We start from the raw sequence: 24,010 nt of genomic DNA, 5'->3' as shown, positions 1-24,010 counted from the left end.
AATATATACATACATATTGTATAATTGGATAATGAGAGACTAATATAAAAAAATCAAAGAATCTCATAATAAACAACATTTCAAAATGATAACTAAAATTAAGAAAATATAACACAATAAGTATATTGTACAATTATAAAGCACAACTAACGAAACCTAATACTTATTTAAAAATTGAGAAAAGGGTCAAATACATTCTGCAACTTTATACAAAAGTGTTATTAAGTTCTTCAACTTTAAAAAGGTGCAATTAAGTACTTCAACTTCATAAAATCAATCAAATAAGTCTACTTAGTCGGTAATCAACAGATTATCGGTAACTATTCCATCTTTAACCGCCATCACAGGTTGTTGATCGCCATCCTAGATGGTAATCTGAAAAAAAAAAAAAAAAAAAAAAAAAAAAAAAACCACCGACAATCAAAAACGGTCGAGTTGGTCACCTCTTTCTCCAAGAAGGCGACATCCTTAGTTGAAGAAGGCGACTAGTCGCCTTAGCTTCTTCCTGGAAAATGAGGTAACGCTTGGTCGCTTTCTAACTCAGTTGAAGAAAGCGACGCTGGTTGCCTTTTTTGATTAAGGAAGAAGGCCACTGTTACCGATCGTCAGCGGTCGTTACTAATCGCTAACAATTGTTTTAATCATCTGAAATTTAATTACCAGATATTATAGGTTGGTGATTGGTTATTGAACCTGGATGCACCAAAATGATAAATTTGTGTTTAATTAAACTTTTTTAAAATTGAGGGCCTAATTGCACTTTCGTATAATGTTCAAGGATCTATATATTTGACCCTTTTCCCTTAAAAATTATTTTTAAACAAAAATACCCTTAACTAATATTGAGTACTTGTTTTTGGTAGATGTTTTTCCTTTTTTTGTTTATTATTTTTATTTTCATTTTTTATTTTACCAATAGGCGACGGCTACAACAAAAACAAGAGTATCCAAGAATTAAACTCTACTCTTATGTAATACGAAGTAACACTTTAACTATACCAAAAAGACAGTAAATTATACTAAGAAAGTTCTATCCAACAAACTCAATCCAAAGGGGTAGAAAAGGACTACTTTAAAGAGGGGCAAGTCCATGCGTGACGAGAAAGGACCTATCCCATCCAAGAAAGAATCCATAGGTTCCACATAATAATAACTCCCACCTGCTTAGTACCTATCTGCCTCAACCAAATCATTGTCGGTGCTGTTACCAATGATTTACAATCTTAACAAAAGTAATGGAAAACATCTCTGAATTGCCTTAGTTTCTGAAACAGACAATGGGACACACAACTAAACTTGTCTGTCGGACTTCAACTTCCCTGTTCATATGGGCTCACATATATTGAAGTTCAGTTTCCAAGAGAGAACTGCTTTGCAAGTTCTCAGCCTTGCATATCCAGAAATTCCCAAAACAGAAACCTAAGTGATGATAATGAAAGAAGAGAGAAAAAGGTTGAAAATCTTGATTTAATGGTGATGTACAATAAAAGTTCAGTCTTGATGTCTTGAATCTTGAACCCTAGCTTGAACAGCACCCGATTCTTTTCCAAGTAGACCCGTCGTTTTTTATGTTAATGGTCTCTCCTTTGGGCGGAGCAGATGAAGAAGTGGCGCCTTCGTCGCCACCTTCGACTGCCTTCTTGACCACGATGTGATGGATTTGAGTGAGGACTTCAGTGAACGCGTTTTCTACGTTGGTTGCTTCCAGTGCCGAAGTTTCCATGAAGTAGAGAGCCTCCCTCTCCGCAAAATTCTTGCCTTCCTCGGTTGGAACCGCCACAAGATGTCGAAGATCGGACTTGTTGCCTATGAGCATTACTACGATGTTAGGGTCGGTGTGGTCCCTCAGCTCCTTCAGCCATCTCGACACGTTCTCGAATGTAACGTGCCTAGTCACATCGTATACAAGTAATGCACCAACCGCTCCTCGGTAGTATGCACTCGTTATGGCTCGATACCTGCAATAGAGGAAGAAATTAAGACGTTCGTGATGGTTAGAGCTCAGCATAATCATTTATGTTGGGGAAGCAGAGGAAAACCAGTGACAAAGCCATACATGACTGAGCAGTGACTTAAATCTTGGGAGGAATCCAGAGGTTTGAATTAGTTAAGTGAAAGTGCAAATACCAATTTTAGTCTCACGAGAATTAGCAAAATGACAGTTTTGGTCTATATGTTTAATTCATACCAATTTTCATCCACGTCTATTGTTTCAGTACCAATTTTCATACAAGACTATTGTTTTAGACTTTAGTGCCAAAATTATCACGTTAGTCATCCCTTCGTTCAAGACATGCTGAAATATGAAATTATTAAGGGTAATTTCATCCTTTTCGAATTAAGATTCCAATTTGAGCATGAATGAAGGGATTTAAGCCCTAACATCTATCCCAATTCGCAGTTCTCCTCCTCAAATTAATGTAGGATGGGAGAAGAACTGCAAATTGAGATCGATCTTAGGGCTTAAATCCTTTTATTCATGCTCAAATTGGAATCTTAAGTTGAAAAGGACTAAAATAACCTTAAAATTTTTAGATTTCGGCATGTATTAAATGGAGGGTGATTAGCGCGATGAATTTTGGCACTAAAATAATAGTCGTGGATGAAAATTGTTACTAAAACAATAGTGGTGGATAAAAATTGGTAGGAATTAACATGTGAACCAAAACTGTCATTTTGCTAATACTCGTGGGACCAAAATTGGTATTTGCTCTTAAGTGAAATCAGTTGAAATGCTTCCGGCTTAGTTCTTCTCATCTATACTTGCACGAAACCTAATAACTCTCGAGAAGGAAGTCGCTTAGGTGCACTCACAATTAAACAGATTAACCCACGCTGCAAATCTTTAGTACGGATTGTTCTGCAACGCTACATCCCTGACGAGAAATGTCTCATTACACAAGCTATATTACCTCACTGCCAAACAGGCATAGTTGGCCTAATAGTCATCAGATAGGACTTATCTCACCATTTATCCAATGTTACGCTAAAATAGGACTAGAAAGGATCTACAAAGTACAATACCCGAAATTTTTATGCTAGTCCATTTCACCTAAATTGTAGCTCAAAGCAATTAAGTTTAACTTTCAATGTAACACAAGTTATGTGATTCAATTAAACCCAATGCCATTGGATCAGATTAAACCGACCAAGTCACTTGCAAGGACCCTATAGAAGACAGAATCCACAAGTGGCAATTGTTACTCAACTCAACTCGGCTAAAGTCTTTGCGCTGGTTTCTCGGCTTTGACCAGCTTATTTTGGGGCATATCTACTCCAAAAAGTAGAAACCGAACCAAACACTAAAGATTTATATATACTTGAAGTCTAGGTAGGAGGGGAAAAAACAAGCTTCTCTATAGAAAAGAACCAAAGTTGAGGCTTCTTGAATAAGAGGCTTTCAGCAATTGTTACTCAACTCAACTCGCCTAAAGTCTTGGTGCTGGTTTCTCGGCTTTTGCAAGCTTATTTTGGGGCATATTACTCCAAAAAGTAGAAACCGAACCACCCGAATTACAGTGTTTGGTTGGATGTAATTGCAATTCAATTACAACATAATTCTTTGACCACCCGAATTACAGTGTTTGGTTCGAGGGAATTGCAATTCAAGGGGGAAAGGAAAGGGAAAAATGAAGAAAAAGACTTTTTTACCCTTGATTATTATTTGTATTATTGTTACACAAGGACATTTTAGTCTTTATACCACTTCTTCTCTTCCCCCTCCGAATAATTCTATACCTCCCTACCAAACAATGTAATTCGAATTCCAACTTTATTCCCACCTTATTCTTTTCTCACCGAATTACAATTCTTTTCCCCCCTAATTCCTTCCTTCCAACCAAACGTCATCTAAAGATTTATATATGCTTTAAGTCTAGGTAGGAGGGGAAAAAACAAGCTTCTGTATAGAAAAGAACCAAAGTTGAGGCTTCTTGAAGAAGAGGCTTTTCAAAAAGCTCAAGTTCAGCTAGCATCATACAGAAACATTCAAACCCAAATAAACTATGTTTTAATTTGAAAATTAAATAACAAGTTAAACACCTTTCAAACATAAACTCACCTTTATTAGCATAATAACAAACTCCTATAAGCTCCCTCATACAAAATTAATTCTTTTTTTATGAAAAATTACAGAACCCCTCAATAAGCATGCCATATAGCCACCATCAAATCCACAAAGCAAAAGAAAATCAAGACAAAGATAGGAACCACAACCGCTATTCCACTAAGTTCCAATCCCCAGTCACAGGAAAATAAGTAAATAAAGATAAAGATAGGAACTTTATGCAACACAAACACAACCCAATAAGCCATAAACAAAGAAAAGCACCAAAAAACAAGAGATATTGGATCACAGTGAGTGGAGTGGAAGAGAGAAGGTGAAAAGGCGCATCACCTTTCTTGGCCAGCAGTGTCCCAAATCTGAGCTTTGATGACTTTGGCACCGATGGTGAGGCTCTTGGTGGCAAACTCAACCCCAATAGTGGACTTGGACTCGAGATTGAACTCGTTCTTGGTGAACCTCGACAGAAGATTGGATTTTCCGACGCCGGAGTCTCCGATCAGGACCAGCTTGAACAGGAAATCATACTCATCATCTGCTCTGTAACCCGCCATCTTTTCACTCTATGTTCTTGTAGCTAAGTAGTGGAGGATATTTTCCAGTTTGATTTTGATTTTGATTTTGATTTTGATGTGTGTGTTTCAAGATATGGTTGAATGAGCGGAGAAATGGTGGACTGGCCGACTAGGTTGTGTCTGGAGACTGGAATTGGGCTAGATTCTTGGAAACCGCTTAAACTCGAACCGGAACATGAATTCACTCAAATACCCTTGTAGATTTCGAGGTGGGTGGGGGTGGGGGGGTGGGTCATATAAAGTAAGTAAAAAAAATGGTCTATTTTTAGAAGATATATCATGACATTAAAAGTAAAGATATTGAAATATTCCATATTAATTAACCTGTAAAGCACATTGTGCTCAAATGACATATAGTGACATTTTCATACGAGAGATCATGAGATTGAGCCTACAATGTAATACAGTAAATTGCATGAGTAAAAAATTGAGTTATCTTTGAACGGTTTATAATTGGAATAAGACCAAATAAATATTATTTGTTAGGCTATTTTTATTCATGTAATGTTCTCTCACTTTCAATATGTTATATGACTAAATTTGTAATTATATACTATTCACTCTTTATTTATATAATTTCTTGGTCTCATATTTCAAAAATATCCCACTATCACAATCTTATAACAAATTATGTCTTTTATCAATAAAATAAATTATAATTATAATTATAATATTATAATAATAATATATAAAAGGACAAAAGTCACATTCGCAATTCTAACTGCAAATTGAATAATTTGAACAATTCTAACCGTCAGAATTGCAATATGCGAACAACAAATAAATCGATCTTTTTTAAAAAAAAAAAAATATTGTCAAATAGGATTGCAAGTGAGTGAATTGCATGAATGGAGATGATCTTAGGGTCGAGGAAGATAACCATATGACAGACATCAAGTTCTCAGCCAGATAACAGATGTCAAGTTCTCAACCCATGTCCTTGGGCAGATAGCTAGTACCAAAATCCTTTGAAAATGAAATTTGGAATAATACAATTTATCGTTTAAGATCGATCATCATTGACCAAAGAAATTGAATATTATATTGATGAGTGTTACCCATATTTAATATAATCATTGTAAATGCATGTTTTATCATTACTTTAGCTACTAAATAAGTTATTAAACATTGATTATTATATTAGCCATGATTTGTAATTAAATGCATGAAATCATATAAAATTCCCAAAAAGGCAAGATAGATGGACATATTTGCATCTTTCAACCACATTGATACTTTGAATGAAGCATCAAGCATATCATAACATTGTTTTTTTTTTTCCATATACTTATTTTTACGATAAAAGTCGTAGTGTACATATTGTTTATTTGACCCTTTTGAGTTTATGTTCGTCCAATTTCAATAAAACCAACAACTACATTGATTATTTAAATAAATTAATAACTTGGTTTTCTTATTAAATTAAAAATTTTAAAAATGGTATTTGATAAGTGCATTTATGTCCATATGTTTACCCTTTGTATAGACATATTTTGAGTGACAAACACTTTGATTTTATGCAAATAAGTATCTTAATTCCTTTGTTTATATCTTTTGATGCATAAATTGTAGAATTGCAGACAATTGTGTGCTTTTGAGGCATTTTGGATGAATTTGGAGTCAATGAGAGCCAAATATGAAGCTATATATGGAGATGGATGCAACACTTCCAAAGGAATCTAGGGTGGTGTTTTCAATGGTCTTGGTCATTTGGGCAAACCAAAGCAAAAGAGAAGCAAGCGATCATGCAATTGCAATTCCCGACCTGCACGTGGACCATATCTCGAGCTACAAATATCCAAATTACGTGATTCATGTCCCATTGGAAAGAAGACTCAAAGGGCTACAACTCATATTCAGACATCAAAGCCTAAAAAGGAAGACACAGTGACCAAAATCATCCTTGAAGTTGAAGTTCCAAACTTACAGATTTCGCCCAAAACTGACTACTGTTTGGTAATTTGACCATATCTCGACCTAGGAATGTCCAAATGAAGTGATTCTTGCGCCATTTGAAAGAAGACTCAAAGGGCTACAACTTTCATTAAAACATCAAATCCTAATTCTTAAGAAAAAAGGGTCAAAATCAGCCTACAAACTGAAGTTCTGTTGCAGAGTAGAACTCGTCGCGTCGAGAAAATTCTCGACGCGCCGAGATTTAGCAGTGAGGTCGCGTTTTGCAGTCTGTAAATGCTCGACGCGTCGGGCCCCCCGCCTCTGCTCCTTTTTAGCTGTTTTTTTCACTCATTTTTACTCGATTTTGAACCTCATTCGTACCCTAACTGTTTTCTACTCTTTCCTTTCGTATTTTAGTGTTAGATTAGGTGTAGATTTAGGTTCTTTATCATATTTCAAGCTTGTATTGAAGGATCTACACTTGGATTTCAAGATTCTACCATCATTTCGATAGATAATCTTCTTTTCCCCTTTTATTTCTTTATCTTGCAATGTTTATGCTTTACACTTGTGTTTTTGTGTTCTTTATGCTACTTAATCATGAGTAGTTAGTTTATGGACTTGAGTTTGGGTTGTATTTTCTATCTTGATGCATGATTTGTGATTATTGCAAAAAGGGGAAGAACTCTAACCTAGGGTTCTTGAGTTTATGAAGGATTTGTGTTTGTATATTGTTAATGCTTGGTGTACAACATTCACTGGCATGTTTTGGAGGATTCTTGGCCTCAATGAGAGTTTGGTTAAGATTCCAAGCCACTCCTTGCATAAACTCGATTTTTCCTATGAAAATAGGGGAAGTTGGGGGCTTTTGATGCTTTGTGTTCTTGAAGAACTTGGAGTTGATTCACCACGAGAGTGGGACAATTTCTTGTTCTAATCCTTGATAATTTGCTCACGTGAGTGACGTATAGAGTAGGATTCCTACGTGCATCTCCTCTATCCCTTGGTTGTGTGATTTCCCTTAATACCATATGTTGTTGAAGCATCTAGACGATAATACTCCCTAGCTTGAGTCCTATTTCTTTATTTTGTGTTACCTCTTGTTCATATATGTTTTTGTTATTTTGTTTAGTTACCGTAGCTTCAACCTCGTTATAATTTGCTTAGCTTCTTGTTGATTTTTCTTATGCTAGTGCCTAGTTGTTTGTGATTGCATATTGCGTGCCATATCCCTCAATCCCTTGAGGACGACATAACACACTCGTACACTCACCATCACTCATTTTTACTACACATCAGTATTATAACTTCTTCTTTTTTTTTTTTTTTTTTTTTTGCTTTTCATTTCATATATATCAAATACAAATTAAATTTAGGATTAACTGTGGCTTAGTTGATTTTGTAAAGCAATTTGAATTAGATTCAACTAAATTATTTGATTTTGTAAAGCAATTTTAATTAGATTCGACTAAATTATTTGAATAATTGAATTTGATATGAATAGTGTCGATATGTCCGAGTGGTTAAGGAGACAGACTTGAAATCTGTTGGGCTATGCCCGCGCAGGTTCGAACCCTGTTGTCGACGATCACATGTTATTCCACTTATTTGAATGATGTAGTATTTTCAGGAAAAAAAAAACCTGAATTTTATCCGACAAAATACTCCGGTAATAGATTCCGGCATGTTTGTCTTGTTCTAACGTAGACAACCAATCATCTATCACTGACACCAAGATTCTTAATTTTATTTTCATTTTTTAATTTACAAATAATTCAATCTAACACATTTTTCTTGCATTTTTATGTATTTTATATATCAAAATTGAGAAAAAGATTGATTTATCACAACCAAGCAATTGTTACTACATTTTTAGTAGGGTTGTAAAAATCGGTCTAGGCGCCCGTCTAGACCCCGCCTAGGCGCTAGGCGCCTCTAGACCGTGGCGATTTCTCCCCTAGGCGCCCGCCTAGATTACCGGCCGCCTAGGCGTCCGCCTAGCGCTTAACTCGACCGATTTGGCCGCCTAGCGTCTAAGTTAGTCGAGTTAACTCGTCCATTTCGGTCGAGTTAACCCGATCTACTCGACCTATTTTTTTATTATATATATATATATATATATATATATATATATATATATATATATATATATATATATATATATATATATGTGTGTGTGTGTGTGTGTGTGTGTGTGTGTGTGTGTGTGTGTGTGTGTGTGTGTGTGTGTGTGTGTGTGTGCACGCGCACGCATACATATATATAATATGACATATATACACTCATAGACTAGTTTGATACTTTGAATCTTTGGATGATTGAAGTATTTGAGTATTTCATATTTGAGTATTTTTAATTTTTAATACTGTTTTAATGTTTTTTTTTTTTTTTGAAAACCATTGTTTTGATGTTATGACTTATGAATTATCATTAATTCATTTATTTGGATGTGTTATTTGATTAAATGTTGAAAACAACCTTATTAAAATTGTCAAATTTTAAGTCTACCGCTGATTTTTTGGGGCCCGCCTAGCGCCGCCCAGATTCCGCCTAGGCGCTAGTCGCTGTCCGGACGCCCGACTAGCGCCTAGCGCCTACTGCAACCATGATTTTTAGTATTGGAATTGTAAATATATACCTAGGATATAAATTGTGTTTCTAAGTTTTAACAATTTGTGAATACAATACAGCGTCACCACAAATTGTGAATTTTTAGAAAGTAAATTATAAACATTTAGTATGTAAATTGTATATTTTTGAACCCGAGACACCTTGCAGAATAATTTGCCTCAACTAAGTGAGTGGAGTATAATTGATGTATCTGAAGGTAAGAAGTTCAATTATAGCCATAAGTTTTTTTTTGCTAGTAATAATGACAGATTTAGTTTACTCTTGCAAAAGCCACTCACCATTCATTATATTATATTGTTTGTAAGGATAACAATATCCCTTAGGCTTCATGCTAATATCTTGATCTTCTCTGCAGCCATCTTTGTCCTCAAAAGCTTTATCCACTTTCAGTCCATGGCGACAGAACCGACATGGCATCAGCTGCTCGGAAGCGAGAACTGGGAAGGTCTACTGGACCCTCTAAACCTCAGCCTCCGGCACCTCATTCTCCGGTGTGGCGACTTCTGTCAAGCCACCTACGACTCCTTCAACAACGACAGCAACTCCAAGTACGCCGGCAGCTGCCGCTACGGCAAACGCTCCTTCTTCCACAAAGTAATGCTCCCATCCGCCGACGACTACCAAGTGGAGGCCTACCTCTACGCCACCGCCAAACTCCCCGTCCCGGAGGCCTTCCTCCTTCACTCCCTCTCCCGCGAATCTTGGGACAGGGAATCTAACTGGATTGGCTACGTCGCCGTTACCAGCGACGCCGTCAGTAAAGCCCTCGGCCGCCGCGAAATCTACGTGGTGTTTCGCGGCACCACCACGGACCTCGAGTGGATCAACGTGTTCATCGCCAAGCCGGTATCCGCCGAGTCTCTGCTTCGTTCCATTACTAACGGCGACAAGGGGGATGAGGAAGATGATAAAGTCCCCAAAGTCATGTTTGGTTAGCCTCCAAATTAAATGAATCTCCTCTTTATATTTATTTATTTTGATTTACAAAAAAAAATTCACAGTTACTATCCAAAATGTGATTTTAGGGGAAGTAATTAAGCCTTATAACCTATCTAGCAAAAGACTACAACCCCTCAAAATGAAGGGACCTTTTCTGCTTAATGAGTAAAAGTTTAGTCTCGATTGGTCGACAGTTGAGTCACCATAATTTATATATTCCTCTACAAACTGTGCGGCCGTGGTGTGGGGCCCTGGGGTGAGCGATTTTACTTTTTTGTCACAAGAAAATTAAAAGACCATACCCCTACAAAAAGATAAAACAACATAGGTTATCCATAGTTTTTATGAAAACTAGGTCATCCATAGTTGATTGGCTCAAAATAAGAAAGCCAATAAATAACTCAGAGTAAAACTTTAGAATGTTAAGTTTTGGATACATTAGCTAGCAAAAGACCACAACCCCTCAAAACGAAGGGGCTCCTTGTGCGCAGTGAGCAAAAATTTAGCCTCTGTTGCTCAGATCAGTTGAGTCACCATAATTTATATATCCCTGGCCTCTACAAACTGTGACCGTGGTGTGGGGCCCTGGGATGGGCGATTATACTTTTATGTCAAAGGAAAAACCATAATCCCACAAAAAGGTAACCCAACATAGGTTATTCATAACTGATCGGCTCAAAACAAGAAGGCCAATAAACAAACTCATAGTCAAACTTTAAAATGTTACATTTTAATTACCAAAGTCAATTGTCCGAACAACTTGACTATGATTTTTCTGTATTATTTTGAATTCCCATCTCATATTTAAGTTAATTATTAGTTATTCTGATTGGTTGTTCGTTTTTGGTTTAAGGTTGGCTCACACTCTATACTTCAAAGGATCCAAACTCGCGCTTCACTACCCTAAGTGCAAGGGAACAACTCCAAACAAAGATTGAAGAGTTGAGGAGCAAATACAAAGGAGAGAATTTGAGCATCATAGTCACGGGGCATAGTCTCGGTGCAACTTTAGCAACCCTAGCAAGTTTTGATCTATGCGAAAACGGCGTCACCGACATTCCGGTGACGGCCATAGTCTTCGGCAGCCCTCAAATAGGCAACCAAGTGTTCGATAAAATGATGGGTGAAAAGACGAACCTTAAAATCTTACACATCCGCAACAAGATTGATATGATTCCTGAGTACCCAGGAGCTCTATTAGGGTACGTGAAGTCGGGACTAGAGTTCGTGATCGACCACCGAAAGTCGACGATCCTGAAGAAGTCAATGAACACGGGAGACTGGCACAACTTGCAGGCCATGTTGCACGTTGTGGCTGGGTGGAATGGGGAAGATAGGGAGTTTGAGTTGAAGGTGAAGAGGTGTGTGGCCCTTGTGAACAAGTCTTGTGAGTTCTTGAGGGAAGAGCTTTTGATTCCGGGCTCATGGTGGGTTGAGAAGAATAAAAGTATGGTTCTTGATGAAAATGGAGAGTCGGTTTTGGCATCACCTAATGACGAAGACCTACCCGTCCCTGAATACTAAATATGTATTAGCTATTGTCATTTAGGCCACGCAACTTTAACGGGTAAAGGATTAGCCAAGAAGTTAAGACAACTTCTTATAATTAAGAGTCTTGTGATTATTAAGTTAATTGTTAGAACAATTTAGCTGTGTTGTCCCTTAATTTATATTTTTAATGTGTCTTCTTTGAGTGGTGTTGTTTAATTTCTATATTTCTTTTTTGTTGTTTTTTTTGTATTATGAAGGTGTGTAATTGTTGTGTCTCAATAAACATTTTTAGCTTGGTTGTTGCCTATGTGTAATTTCATATATAAGTTTGTTCATTTTTATATTTTAACAAACCAAGGTGGGGCGGATACATGCAGCGGCTCCGCGTCAAGCTTGGTTTCGATGGCCTTTTTTATGTTGATAGTACTGGATTGAGTGGTGGTTTAGCTTTGCTGTGGAGAAAGAACAACACAACTAGGCTATTGAGTTTTTCAAAGAATCATGTCGATGTGGAGGTTAGTATTGCTGGTTTTCCCAATTGGCGTATGACAGGGTTTTACGGTTTTCCTGAGCGAAGAAGACGTCCTGAGTCCTGGGAGCTTCTTAAATCTCTTGCTCACAGGTATGATCTACCATGGGTGGTTGTAGGCGATTTTAATGATCTTCTTTTTCAGCATGAGAAAATGGGTGGGATCCCACACCCTGATGGTTTCCTACGCGGTTTTGGGGATGCCTTAGATGATTGTGGATTGTCTCATTTACAGATGGAGGGTTACCCCTTTACATGGGAAAGGGGAAAGGGTACTGCGGATTGGATTGATGAGAGATTGGATAAGGTGGTTGCTTCTGTAGATTGGTGAGGTAGTGTCGTGGGAGCTAGTGTGGTGAATATGTTGACACGCCCTTCTGATCATTCTGCTCTCTTTCTAGGGATCCTGGATCCTCAAATGAGTGGCGGGGGACTGAGAAGAAGTTTTCGGTTTGAGATGGCTTGGTTGCGTGATGAGGGGTGCAGGGGTGTGGTGGATGGGGCATGAGGGAGGGAAAGGTTTTGGGCCTACAAGATTGTATGCAGTTGTGTGGGAGTCGTCTGGCTCGTTGGGGAGGCGACCGTTTCCACAAATTTGGTGAGCAGATCAAGAATCTCTGCAAGGAACAATCTTATCTTCGATGACGTAGGGACCTAGTCTCGCTGGTCGAGTTTCAGCGCATCAAGACTCTTTTATGTCGTGTGGAAGCTCAGGAGGATTCTTATTGGAGATAGAGAGCCAAGCAGCACTGGTTGAAGGGTGTTGACGCCAACACTAAATTCTTCCACAGATATGCCTCTCACCATAGGAAGAAAAATACTTTATTTAGGCTTAAGAATGATTGTGGGGACTGGGTTGAGGGTGATGCCATGAAGTCAATTATTTTCAATTACTATAGGGGTATATTTCACACTAGCTCTCCAGCTAAGGGGATCCTTTCTTTAGTACTGTTTCTCCCCGGGTCACTCAATCTCATAATGATACTCTCCTCCATCCCTTCGAGTTGGAGGAGGTTAAATCGGTCATTTTTTCTATGTTTCCTGATAATGCTCCAGGCCCTGATGGGATGAACCCGGGCTTCTATCAGCATTTTTGGGATGTGGTGGGTGGTGATTTTTCATCGTTTGTGATTAATTGTCTTAATTCCCGAGCCTTCCCGGTGGGTCTGAATGATACAGATGTGGTCCTTGTTCATAAAAAGAAGGTCCCTGAATTAGTGTCTGATCTTAGGCCTATTGCCTTGTGTAACATTGTGTACAATATTATAGCTAAGATGATTGCCAACAGGATGAAGCTTCTGTTGGAGGAAATTATATTATTTATGAATCACATATTGCTTTTAAACCTGATAGACTGATCACGGATAATATTCTATTAGCTGCAGAAGTGGGTCATTTTTTTGAATAAAAAGCAGTGTGGTGTAATTGGTTGGGGAGCTCTTAAACTGGATATGACTAAGGCCTATGACCGTATGGAGTGGTCTTTTTTGCGTAAGATGCTTGTGGCTCTGGGTTTTGATATTAGATGGGTAGAGCTTGTTATGTGTTGCGTTACTACTTTCTCCTATAGCTTCTTGGTTAATGGGGCTCGCAGTGAACGTGTTACTCCCACTCGGAGTCTAAGACAAGGTGACCCTCTATCCTCATATCTCTTTATCATTTGTGTAGAAGGACTATCTTTATTGCTGCAACAGGCACATAATAGGGGTTCTATTCGTGAATGAAGCATCAAGCATATCATAACATTATTTTTTTCCATATACTTATTTTTACCATAAAAGTCTTAATGTGCACATTGTTTGACCTTTTGAGTTTATGTTCGGCCAATTTCAATAAAACTAACAATTACATTGATTTTTTAAATAAATTAATAACTTGCTTTTCTTATTAAATTAAAAATTTTAAAAATGGCATTATAACTTCTTCTTTTTTGCTTTTCATTTCATATCACTACTGGAAATTATGGAATTTCCAACCACCTGAAAGTGATCTTAAATCAAGTTGATACCAAAAAGTGGTCGAAAATAGCAACAAAGGTTTTTCCGGATACCAAAAGCTAGTGATCGGAACAAGGCTTTTGACTTGATTTAAGATCACTTTTAGGTGGTCGAAAGTTTCATAATTTCCAGTAGTGTATATATCAAATACAAATTAAATTTAGGATTAGTTGTCGCTTAGTTGATTTTATAAAGCAATTTGAATTAGATTCAACTAAATTATTTGAATAACTGAATTTGATATGAACATCGTCAATATATCCGAGTGGTTAAGGAGATAGACTTGAAATCTGTTGGGCTATGCCCGCGTAGGTTTGAACCCTGCTGTTGACGATCACATGTTAATACACTTATTTGAATGAAGATTTTCATATTGTTTTCAAAAAAAAAAAAAAAAAAAAAAAAACTGAATTTGATCCGACAAAATACTCCGGTAATAGATTCCGGCATGTTTGTCTTGTTCTAACGTAGACAACCAATCATCTATCATTGACACCAAGATTCTTGTTTTCACTATAATTTTATTTTCATTTTTAATTTACAAATAATTCAATTTAACACATTTTTCTTGCATGTTATATCATGGACCAGTGTCCACCTTAAAAGGTGGACCCTGATCCTAAATTATGTATTTCGAATATTAGAATTATGAATATCTAGAATATAAATTGTGTTATAAAGTTTTGACAATTTGTGAATACAATACAGGGTGTGAATTTTTAAAAGATAAATTGTGTACATTTAATATGTAAATTGTGTATCTTTGAATCTGGTTCGGAATCCACAGAATAATTTGCCTCAGCCAAGTGAGTGGAGTATAATTGATGTATCTGAATGTAACAAGTTCAATTATAGCCATCACATTTTTTTGTGGAGCACGTATTATAATATTTTTTTTTTAATGTGATTTATTTCTCAATCGAACTTATTGCATAAAGTGATTTTAATATCATACATATCTACAATAGTGATTTTCAGTTTTTCTTCAAATTCAGACATATTTAGTTTACTCTTACAAAAGCCCCTCACCATTCATTATTTTGTTTGTAAGGATAACAATATCCCTTAGGCTTCATGCCAATATCTTGATCTTCTCTGCAGCCATCTTTGTCCTCAAAAGCTTTATCCACTTTCAGTCCATGGCGACAGAACCGACATGGCATCAGCTGCTCGGAAGCGAGAACTGGGAAGGTCTACTGGACCCTCTAAACCTCAGCCTCCGGCACCTCATTCTCCGGTGCGGCGACTTCTGCCAAGCCACCTACGACTCCTTCAACCACGACAGCAACTCCAAGTACGCCGGCAGCTGCCGCTACGGCAAAAACTCCTTCTTCCACAAAGTCATGCTCCCATCCGCCGACGACTACCAAGTGGAGGCCTACCTCTACGCCACCGCCCAACTCACCGTCCCGGAGGCCTTCCTTCTTCACTCCCGCTCCCGCGAATCTTGGGACCGGGAATCCAATTGGATTGGATACGTCGCCGTTACCAGCGACGCCGTCAGTAAAGCCCTCGGCCGCCGTGAAATCTACGTGGTGTTTCGCGGCACCACCACGGACCTGGAGTGGATCAACGTGTTCAGCGCCAAGCCAGTATCCGCCGAGCCTCTGCTTCGTTCCAGTACTAGTGGTGACAACGACGACAAGGAGGAGGATGATGATAAAGTCCCCAAAGTCATGTTTGGTTAGCCTCCAAAATTAAAGAAATCTCCTCTTTATATTATATATTTTGATTTATCAAAAAAAAAACTCACTGTTACTATCTAGAAGGTGATTTTGAGGAAATTGAGAACCTTAGCTAGTAAAAGACTACAACCCCTCAAAATGAAAGGGCTCCTTGTGGGCAGTGATCAAAAGTTTAGTCTTTTGGTCAGTTGAATCACCCTAATTTATATTTCCCTCCACAAATTGTCAGACTGTGGTGTGGGGCCCTGGAGTGGGCTATTTCTACTTTTTTATCAAAAGGAAAAGACCACAACCCCACAAAAAGGTAAACCTACGTAGGTTATTCATAACTGATCGGCTCAAAACAAGAAAGCCCATAAACAGCTCAGAGTCAAACTTTAGAATGTTAGGTTTTGGGTACCTTAGCTTGCAAAAGACCACAACACCTCAAAATGAATGGGATCTTTATTCGCAATGAGCAAAAGTTTAACATCTGTTGGTCACTTGAGCCACCATAATTTATATATTCCTCCACAAACTGTTGGACCATGATGGGCCTCTGGAGTGGGCAATTCTACTTTTTTTTCACAAGGAAAAGACCACAACCCCACAAAAAAGATAAATTAACCAGCATATTGGTTATCCATAGTTGATCGTCTCAAAACAAGAAGGTCAATAAACAGCTCAAAGTTAAACTTTAGAATGTTAGGTTTTGGTTACCAAAGTCAATTGTCCGAACAACTTGCTATGATTTTCCTATATTATTTATATATTTCTAATTCCCCATCTCAGGTTGGCACACGCTCTATACTTCAAAGGATCCAAACTCGCGCTTCACTACCCTAAGCGCAAGGGAACAACTCCAAACAAAGATTGAAGAGCTGAGGAGCAAATACAAAGGAGAGAATCTGAGCATCACACTCACGGGGCATAGCCTCGGAGCAAGTTTAGCAATCCTAGCAGCTTTCGATCTATGCGAAAACGGCGTCACCGACATTCCGGTGACGGCCATCGTCTTCGGCAGCCCTCAAATCGGCAACAAACTGTTTGATAAACTGATGACTGAAAAGACAAACCTTAAAATCCTACACATCCGCAACAAGATCGATATGATCCCGGAGTACCCAGGAGCCCTGTTGGGATACGTGAAGTCAGGGCTGGAATTCGTGATCGACCACCGGAAGTCGACGAGCCTGAAGAACTCGATGAACCCTAGCGACTGGCATAACTTGCAGGCGATGTTGCACGTGGTGGCTGGGTGGAATGGGGAAGATGGGGAGTTTGAGTTGAAGGTGAAGAGGTGTGTGGCCCTTGTGAACAAGTCTTGTGAGTTCTTGAAGGAAGAGCTTTTCATTCCGGGGTCATGGTGGATTGAGAAGAATAAAAGTATGGTTCTTGATGAGAATGGAGAGTGGGTTTTGGGATCACCTAATGACGAGGACCTACCCGTCCCTGAATACTAAGGCCAGACAATCTTAACAGGTTAAGGATCAGTCTCGAAGACAGTTCGGCCAAGCAACCTTAACGGGTTAAGGATCAGTCTCGAAGACAGTTCTTATAACTAAGAATCTTGTAATTATTAAGTTAATTGTCTGACTTTTTTACGTTGTCTCTTCATTTATACTTTTAATGTGTGTTCTTTGAGTGTTGTTCTTGAAGTTTGTGTATTTATTTGCTGTCTTTTGTATTATAATGGGTGTGTAATTGTTGTGTCTCAATAAAAAATTTGTATTTTCCAATTCAGCTTGGTTCGTTGTTGCCTAGCTATGTGCACTTTCATATATAAATTTGTTCATTTTTATATTTTAACTAGCACTAATATAAGGTGTATACTATATAGGTAGTTGCCTAGCAAGATGACACGAAAGTAAAAAATGTAAAACATGCCAAAAAAAAGGAGATAGTAGAATTACTCAAATCACCTGCACAACTTAATTAATTTTGGTGAATTGTAGACAAGAATACAATATTTGTTCTAATTCTAATAGAGTGTAATTAGTTTCACCCATATTAGACTCCTACACTACAAAGAATATAATATCAATTAAACTGTCCAAATTACAAACTTAACTCGTAAATTTGACCTAGATCTTAATTACCGTACTTCTTCAATGCATTATATTATTGAATAATTATTAATCAAAATTTTCCTCAGCGGATCGGATGAAGGGGACCCACCCCTATATATATATATATATATATATATATATATATATATATATATATATATATATATATATATATATATATATATATATATATATATATATATATATATATATAGTAGGATTCCAATGAGAACACTTATTTAGGTGAGAATGTGAGAACAAATCGTGTGCATTTATCTAATATTTTTTAATGGTCTAGATTAGATTAAGTGTGCGCGAACGCGAATTAAATATAATTATTAACAATATTTTAAAATAAATTTATTTTTTTATGAATCATCTAGTCAATGTAATTTGGAAGTTTTTATTACTTTACAAAAACAAAAACTTAAAATTGACCTAGCCAATGTGTGATTGATAATGTGTTTTTAAGTTGAACCATTTTACACAATTAATTATGTTTCATTTTGTATTAATATTTTTATCGTGTTGTGAAATGTTTTTATTTGTAGCCATGGTAATAAAATTTTCTAGCGTTGCCTATGTCTATAAGTTTTGTTTTATAAAATTTATTAATAATTAATTTATTATGGGTTATAATATCAATGTATTTTTTATTAATTAATTATTTATTTATTTTTATACATTATAATTGTTTATTTATATTGCATTTAGGATAATACTTGGATTTTTTTAATAATTATTATTGTATATGTAAAATTTTTAAAAACTTGTAAATCTTATTTCAATTTATTTGACATGAGTATTTTATTTTCTTTAAGTAATTTAAATTTTAGGTTTGAAAATAAATATTAATTTTAGGTAGGGTTAATTTTGTTTTTTTTTTTTTTTTTTTTTTTGTTATTATGTAATGATGATGATGATAAGACAGACTTTGCTAGGACAAGTATATATCCAGGAATTTTCGGTATATAATATACTTTCCAAATTAAATCCTAACAGAAATCAACAATTACTTTCAAACAACTTCTAATGTGACTTGAAAAGTACGTAATTATTGTTCATTCTGATTCTTCAATTCTAAACGGATTTGAAAAGTAATTCATCAGCGTGATTCTTATATATAACACACATTCCTAAACCCTAATCTTCAATTCACTCTTAATTAACCACATTATCAGATCATAGATTCTTTAAACAAATTCTCTACACTCTGAGTTCTTGAAATCATGGATTCTCTTAAAGACGTCGAAGACAATACGCTTTTTCCGACGGGTTCTCACAGATTAGAGTATCTACTTGCGACATGTAAAGTCCAACAATTGACATTGTTGCCGGAGGAAGATGATGATGACGTCGACGACTCCGATCACTCCCATCATCTACATGACAGGATTACTAATGTTGTTGATGAACATCCTAGTACCTCCAAAAACGATGAACCCAAACCAGATTTTAAGATTGCGATAGCGGAAGATGATGAAAATGAGGGCATCTGCTTGAGGAAACTGAGACGGCTCGGAAAGGTGACTACTAAGCCACGAAGCGCCGCCGCCCCGGAGTCCGATGGGTCATCTTCCAGCGACGGCGGAGAAACGGCGTCACCGGAATCGAGTCCTTCTCCAAAATGGAAAAGGAAGAGATCCAGGAACGGCGGAGGCGGCGGAATCAGCATCCAAGAACCGCCGCCGCCAGTGCTGCCGGAGAAAATCGAGAAACTACTTCTCCACCTGCCGGAAACCCGAGAGGTAACGTCGGCGAAACTGGTGATTCAGAAAAAGCTAACGAACAGTGACATATGGGGCAACCAGAACCGGCTTTCCATTCCGACGAAGAAGTTACAGGAACCATTCCTAACGGAGGAAGAAGAGGCTCAACTGCGTACGCGCAACGGGAAGAAGGTGGGTGCCATGGAAGTCCCGTTCATAACGCCGGCGATAGATATTACAACGGTGAGCTTGAGGGCTTGAGGCGGTGGGAGATGAAAAAGAAAAGTGGACCTCCGAGCATCTCTTACGTGATAGCAAGGAACTGGAACGAAATCAGAGGACAGAATAGGCTTAGAAGTGGGATGAATGTTAGGTTGTGGGCTATTCGTATTGATGGAATCTTGTGTTTTGCTCTCGATACCATATAATTTTGTGTTTGTGAAATTACCTCGCATGATGAAGTAGATTGATTATGCATGAAATTTCCAAATTGCTTTCCAACAAACACCGGGCGTTTGGTTGGATGTAATTTGGTTGTAATTAAATTGTAATTCAATGAAGCTAAGGCCTGAATTATAGTCTTTGGTTGGAGGGAATTGCAATTCCAATTTCCTCCTTTTTGTTGAACTGCAATTCATGAGGTACCTCATGAATTGCAATTCAATGCATGTGGGGAAGGAAAATAGGGAAGAAATGATAAAAGTACCGTTTGTTTATTGTTTATTGTTATTGTTATTGTTATTGTTATACAAGGACATTTTAGTCTTTATATCACTTTTTCTTTCTCATCCCCAATAATTCTATTACCCATGCCAAACAATGTAATTTGAATTCCTACATTATTCCTACCATATTATTTTCCCACCAAATTGTAATTTCTTTTTTTCCTAATTCCTTCCTCCCAACCAAACACCCCCTTAACAGAACCAACAACAGCAATTAGAAAAATTTAAAATAGAAAATACAAAATTGTTAGAAACACATGCAAATGAAGAATGGTTTGAAAAATATTTTTTAAAGGTGTTAATTATCGAAATGGTTCTAGACTATGTATAACAAAATTGTCGATGTGACTGTTTTTTTACCAATTATGTCCCTCAACTTTAAAAATATTAATCAATTTGGTACTTTGTTTGCTTTGCCGTTAATTTGGGACAAAATTGATAATTTTATTATAGTCAAGGGACCATTTCAGTCATCACATGTGCCATTTTTTTCGAAAAGTTAATTAGTAAAATGATTCATTGACTATAGCGAAATTACCAATTTGGTCCCGAGTTAACAGATGTCTGACGACAAAACAACCAGAAAACCAAATTGGTTAAGATTTTTAAAATTAAAGGACTTAATTGGTAAAAAATAGTTAGACCAAATTAGTAATTTCATTATAGCCAAGGAACCATTTTGATAATTAACTCTTTTTAAAATTTAAACATTCATATCGGGATACTAAAGCAGTGTTCAAGACTATAAGATTATTGGAAAATAAACAAATGAAAAAAAAAAAAAAAAAAGAGTTAATAGAAGAAGTAAAAAACTTAGCTAGCAAATTAAAGAAAATAAAAGACAGGGAAATGAAATATAGTGCAGAAAAAAAAAAAAAAATTACTAGTGAAAGTGAGAAAGTATGTGGATGTGAAAATGAGCTTTAATTGAATTTATAGACGTTATAGAGACTTTGAAAATTTTAATGGATGCTTTAATCAAACTATTTAATTTATTAAATTAAAATGATTAATGATGATAATGATAAATAATAATATAGTAATTCTTTTCTTTTTTTGGTGCATTCGGCGTCCTCAAGAGAAGGCATTAACTGATCATTGAAACCGGCCTACTACGAGCATCAGCCTCAAGTAAAGCATTAAGATCCATCGGAGGCGAATCCAGAACGAGGATCCCCCGGCCCAATCAATATTCTGCCCAAGGTTTGCGAGCCAATCCACACATTGGCTCTCTTCTCTCGTAATGAGTAATTCTAAACATGTTGAGCTTACTGATGAGGTTAAAGTAATTTTTGACTAAAGTCACGACTGTCTCTTCCCTGCAGTTCTCCCTATTCATGGTTGCAACCATTGCCGCAGAATCCATTTCTGCCCATAGTAATTCTACTAAATGATATGATAAGCCTGATATTAAGTTATTATTTCCTCGTTTGATGTTTGAAATTGATTCTTAATATCTTTCTTGAGTATCTTAACAAATCATGATTAAGCTCTTTAAATTTAAAAGGCAAGCCACTAAATGGAACACTTCAATCTGTCCAAGAATTCTTAAAAAACTTGAAGTGAATGAGAAGGCATCCAGAGATACTTAGGATACCAGTTTAGTGATCGAATACGAAGTTGAGATAAATGGAATGTGAAAAGATCAACACGAAGTTGACTTGGGCTTCTAAGTTTTAATATCCAGATTCAATGATTTTATCAAGCTTATAATTTAGTGTTTTTTTTTTTTTTGTAGTGAAAAAATTTAAGTATTTGGAATGTCAGTGGGAAACTTTTGTTTGGAATGTTATAGATTTAATATAAGATAATTTTTCTCCTTTGTTACTTGTCAAATCTAATGTGTTCAAAATATGAGGAAAAGAAATTTCGACACATTATATTATGTTAATACAATTAATTCTGTTCACATATTAACAAAACATACATAGCAATAAGTTTTGATAGAACCTTAGCTTAATTGCGAGGTGAGATCACAGAATAGCATATTTGATGGAGATTATTTTGATTCTTTTTAAATTAGCACAAAGAGAATTATATATGAGAGAGGAAGTCTAATAAAAAGATGAATTTTGATATGTATTTGAGTCAAGTTATTAAATTACATTATTGACCTTATTGTTAATAGTATATTAACGTAAATTTTAAGGGATGATCAATGGTGACAATCAAATTGTGATTCAGTTATTAAAAATATTTTAAAAGATAATTTTTTTAATGAATCATTCAGTCAATGTAATTTGGAAGTTTTTATAACAAAAATTTAAATTTGACCTATCTAAAAGAAGAAAAAAAAAGTATTATAAATATCATATGAATAGAGAAAATGTGCAATTGACAATGTGTTTTTAATTTGAACCATTTTATCCAATTAATTATGTTTTATTTTTATTAATATTTTTATTGTGTTTTGAAATGTTTTTATTTCTAGCCATGGTAATAAAAATTTCTAGCGCTGCCCATGTTTATGGCTCTGTTTGGCAACGCTAAGCTAGGAGCTTATAGCTTATTTTAAGTTACTAATAAGCTATAAGCTCTGTTTGGTAATGTTTCCAAAATAAGAGCTTATTTTGGAACGCTACTTTAGGTAGCGTTTCAAAATAAGCTATTAGCTTCCTAATTTTTTTTCCCATCTTTACCCTTATTATTTTAAAGTAATGACATATTTTAATCTTATGAATTAAAACCCTTTCTCTTCCCCTATCCCAACTTTCACGTCAATCCCTTCCTTAGTCTTGTTTCCTGCTAAACAATTATTTTGAAACTTTAGCTTATTATTATTATTATTATTATTATTATTATTATTATTATTATTATTATTATTATTATTATTAATGTTATTTTTAAATTAACAATATGGCTTAAATCTCAATTTGAATAAGAGCCGCCAACTAATGCTCAATAAGCATTCAATCGTGCACATTCTTCTCTTCGAAGTTCTATTGAGATGTCCTTTTTAGTCTTTTTACATTTATCAACTTATCAAAAAGCTAATTTTACCAAACACTTTCAATCATAACAGCTCTTCAATTTTCAGCTCCGAGCTTATAGCTTTTCAGCCTTCAGCTCCTTTTCAGCTATCAGCTCCTAGCTTATAGCTTTTCAGCTAGGTTTGCCAAACAGAGCCTATAACTTTTGTTTTTAAGTTATTATTATGTGTTATAATAACAATGTATTTTTTTAGCATTCAAAAAAAAAAAACAAAAAACAATGTATTTTTTTAATTTTAAATTGTTTATTTATAAAATCAGTGATGCAATTATTGAATATTTTGCATTTAGGATAATACTTAGATTGCATTCAAAAAAGATTATTGTTGTGTATATAAAATTTTTACAAACTTGCAAATCTTATTTCAATTTATTTAATTTGAGATGAATAGTTTTTTTCTTTAAGTAAATAATTTAAATTTTGGGTTTGAAAATAAATATTAATTCCAATGTAGGATCTTTTTTTTTTTTTTGGGTGCCCTAACTGATAGGATCAGACTTGCTAGGACAAGTATCCAAGAATCGTGTGTATGTGTAGGATCAACTTTTTTTTTCCAATGTAGGATCATTTTATTTTATTTTATTTTTTTTGTTATGCCCTAACTGATAGGATCAGACTTGCTAGGACAAGTATCCAAGAATCGTGTGTATGTGTAGGATTAAATTTTTTTTTTTCCAATGTAGGATCATTTTTTTTTTTTTTGTTATGCCCTAACTGATAGGATCAAACTT

General features: G+C 35.9%; 4 protein-coding genes and 2 non-coding genes across 6 annotated transcripts; 5 read left to right on the top strand and 1 right to left on the bottom strand.

Moving 5' to 3' along the window:
* Window positions 1-1,176: 1,176 nt before the first annotated feature.
* On the bottom strand, window positions 1,177-4,803 carry LOC109168075 (ras-related protein YPT3). The gene is made up of 2 exons (XM_019317132.1): window positions 4,397-4,803; window positions 1,177-1,958 (listed from the first exon to the last, which is right to left on the bottom strand). The coding sequence occupies exons 1-2, from the start codon at window positions 4,615-4,617 to the stop codon at window positions 1,520-1,522; spliced, it is 660 nt and encodes a 219-aa protein (XP_019172677.1). The 5' UTR covers window positions 4,618-4,803; the 3' UTR covers window positions 1,177-1,519.
* Window positions 4,804-8,039: 3,236 nt separating this feature from the next.
* Window positions 8,040-8,121, top strand: TRNAS-UGA. Its single transcript has one exon. It is a non-coding gene; the product is annotated as a tRNA-Ser (tRNA).
* A 1,278-nt stretch (window positions 8,122-9,399) lies between these two features.
* LOC109168058 (phospholipase A1-IIdelta-like) lies at window positions 9,400-11,737 on the top strand. The gene is made up of 2 exons (XM_019317114.1): window positions 9,400-10,096; window positions 10,958-11,737. Exons 1-2 carry the CDS (start codon window positions 9,559-9,561, stop codon window positions 11,626-11,628), a joined length of 1,209 nt encoding a protein of 402 aa, XP_019172659.1. The 5' UTR covers window positions 9,400-9,558; the 3' UTR covers window positions 11,629-11,737.
* Window positions 11,738-11,966: 229 nt separating this feature from the next.
* LOC109165495 lies at window positions 11,967-13,848 on the top strand. Its single transcript, XM_019314294.1, has 4 exons — window positions 11,967-12,451; window positions 12,955-13,025; window positions 13,181-13,329; window positions 13,540-13,848. Exons 1-4 carry the CDS (start codon window positions 11,967-11,969, stop codon window positions 13,846-13,848), a joined length of 1,014 nt encoding a protein of 337 aa, XP_019169839.1.
* A 524-nt stretch (window positions 13,849-14,372) lies between these two features.
* Window positions 14,373-14,454, top strand: TRNAS-UGA. The gene has a single exon. It is a non-coding gene; the product is annotated as a tRNA-Ser (tRNA).
* Window positions 14,455-15,121: 667 nt separating this feature from the next.
* On the top strand, window positions 15,122-17,528 carry LOC109168050 (phospholipase A1-IIdelta-like). Its single transcript, XM_019317107.1, has 2 exons — window positions 15,122-15,804; window positions 16,578-17,528. The coding sequence occupies exons 1-2, from the start codon at window positions 15,261-15,263 to the stop codon at window positions 17,246-17,248; spliced, it is 1,215 nt and encodes a 404-aa protein (XP_019172652.1). The 5' UTR covers window positions 15,122-15,260; the 3' UTR covers window positions 17,249-17,528.
* The last annotated feature ends 6,482 nt before the right edge of the window (window positions 17,529-24,010 follow it).

This window comes from Ipomoea nil, unplaced genomic scaffold, assembly GCF_001879475.1.
Source record: "Ipomoea nil cultivar Tokyo-kokei standard unplaced genomic scaffold, Asagao_1.1 scaffold0317, whole genome shotgun sequence".
In the NCBI taxonomy this organism is placed as follows: domain Eukaryota; kingdom Viridiplantae; phylum Streptophyta; class Magnoliopsida; order Solanales; family Convolvulaceae; genus Ipomoea; species Ipomoea nil.
The sequence above is the reverse complement of the archived record's forward strand: the minus strand, read 5'-3'. Positions and strand labels throughout refer to the sequence as shown.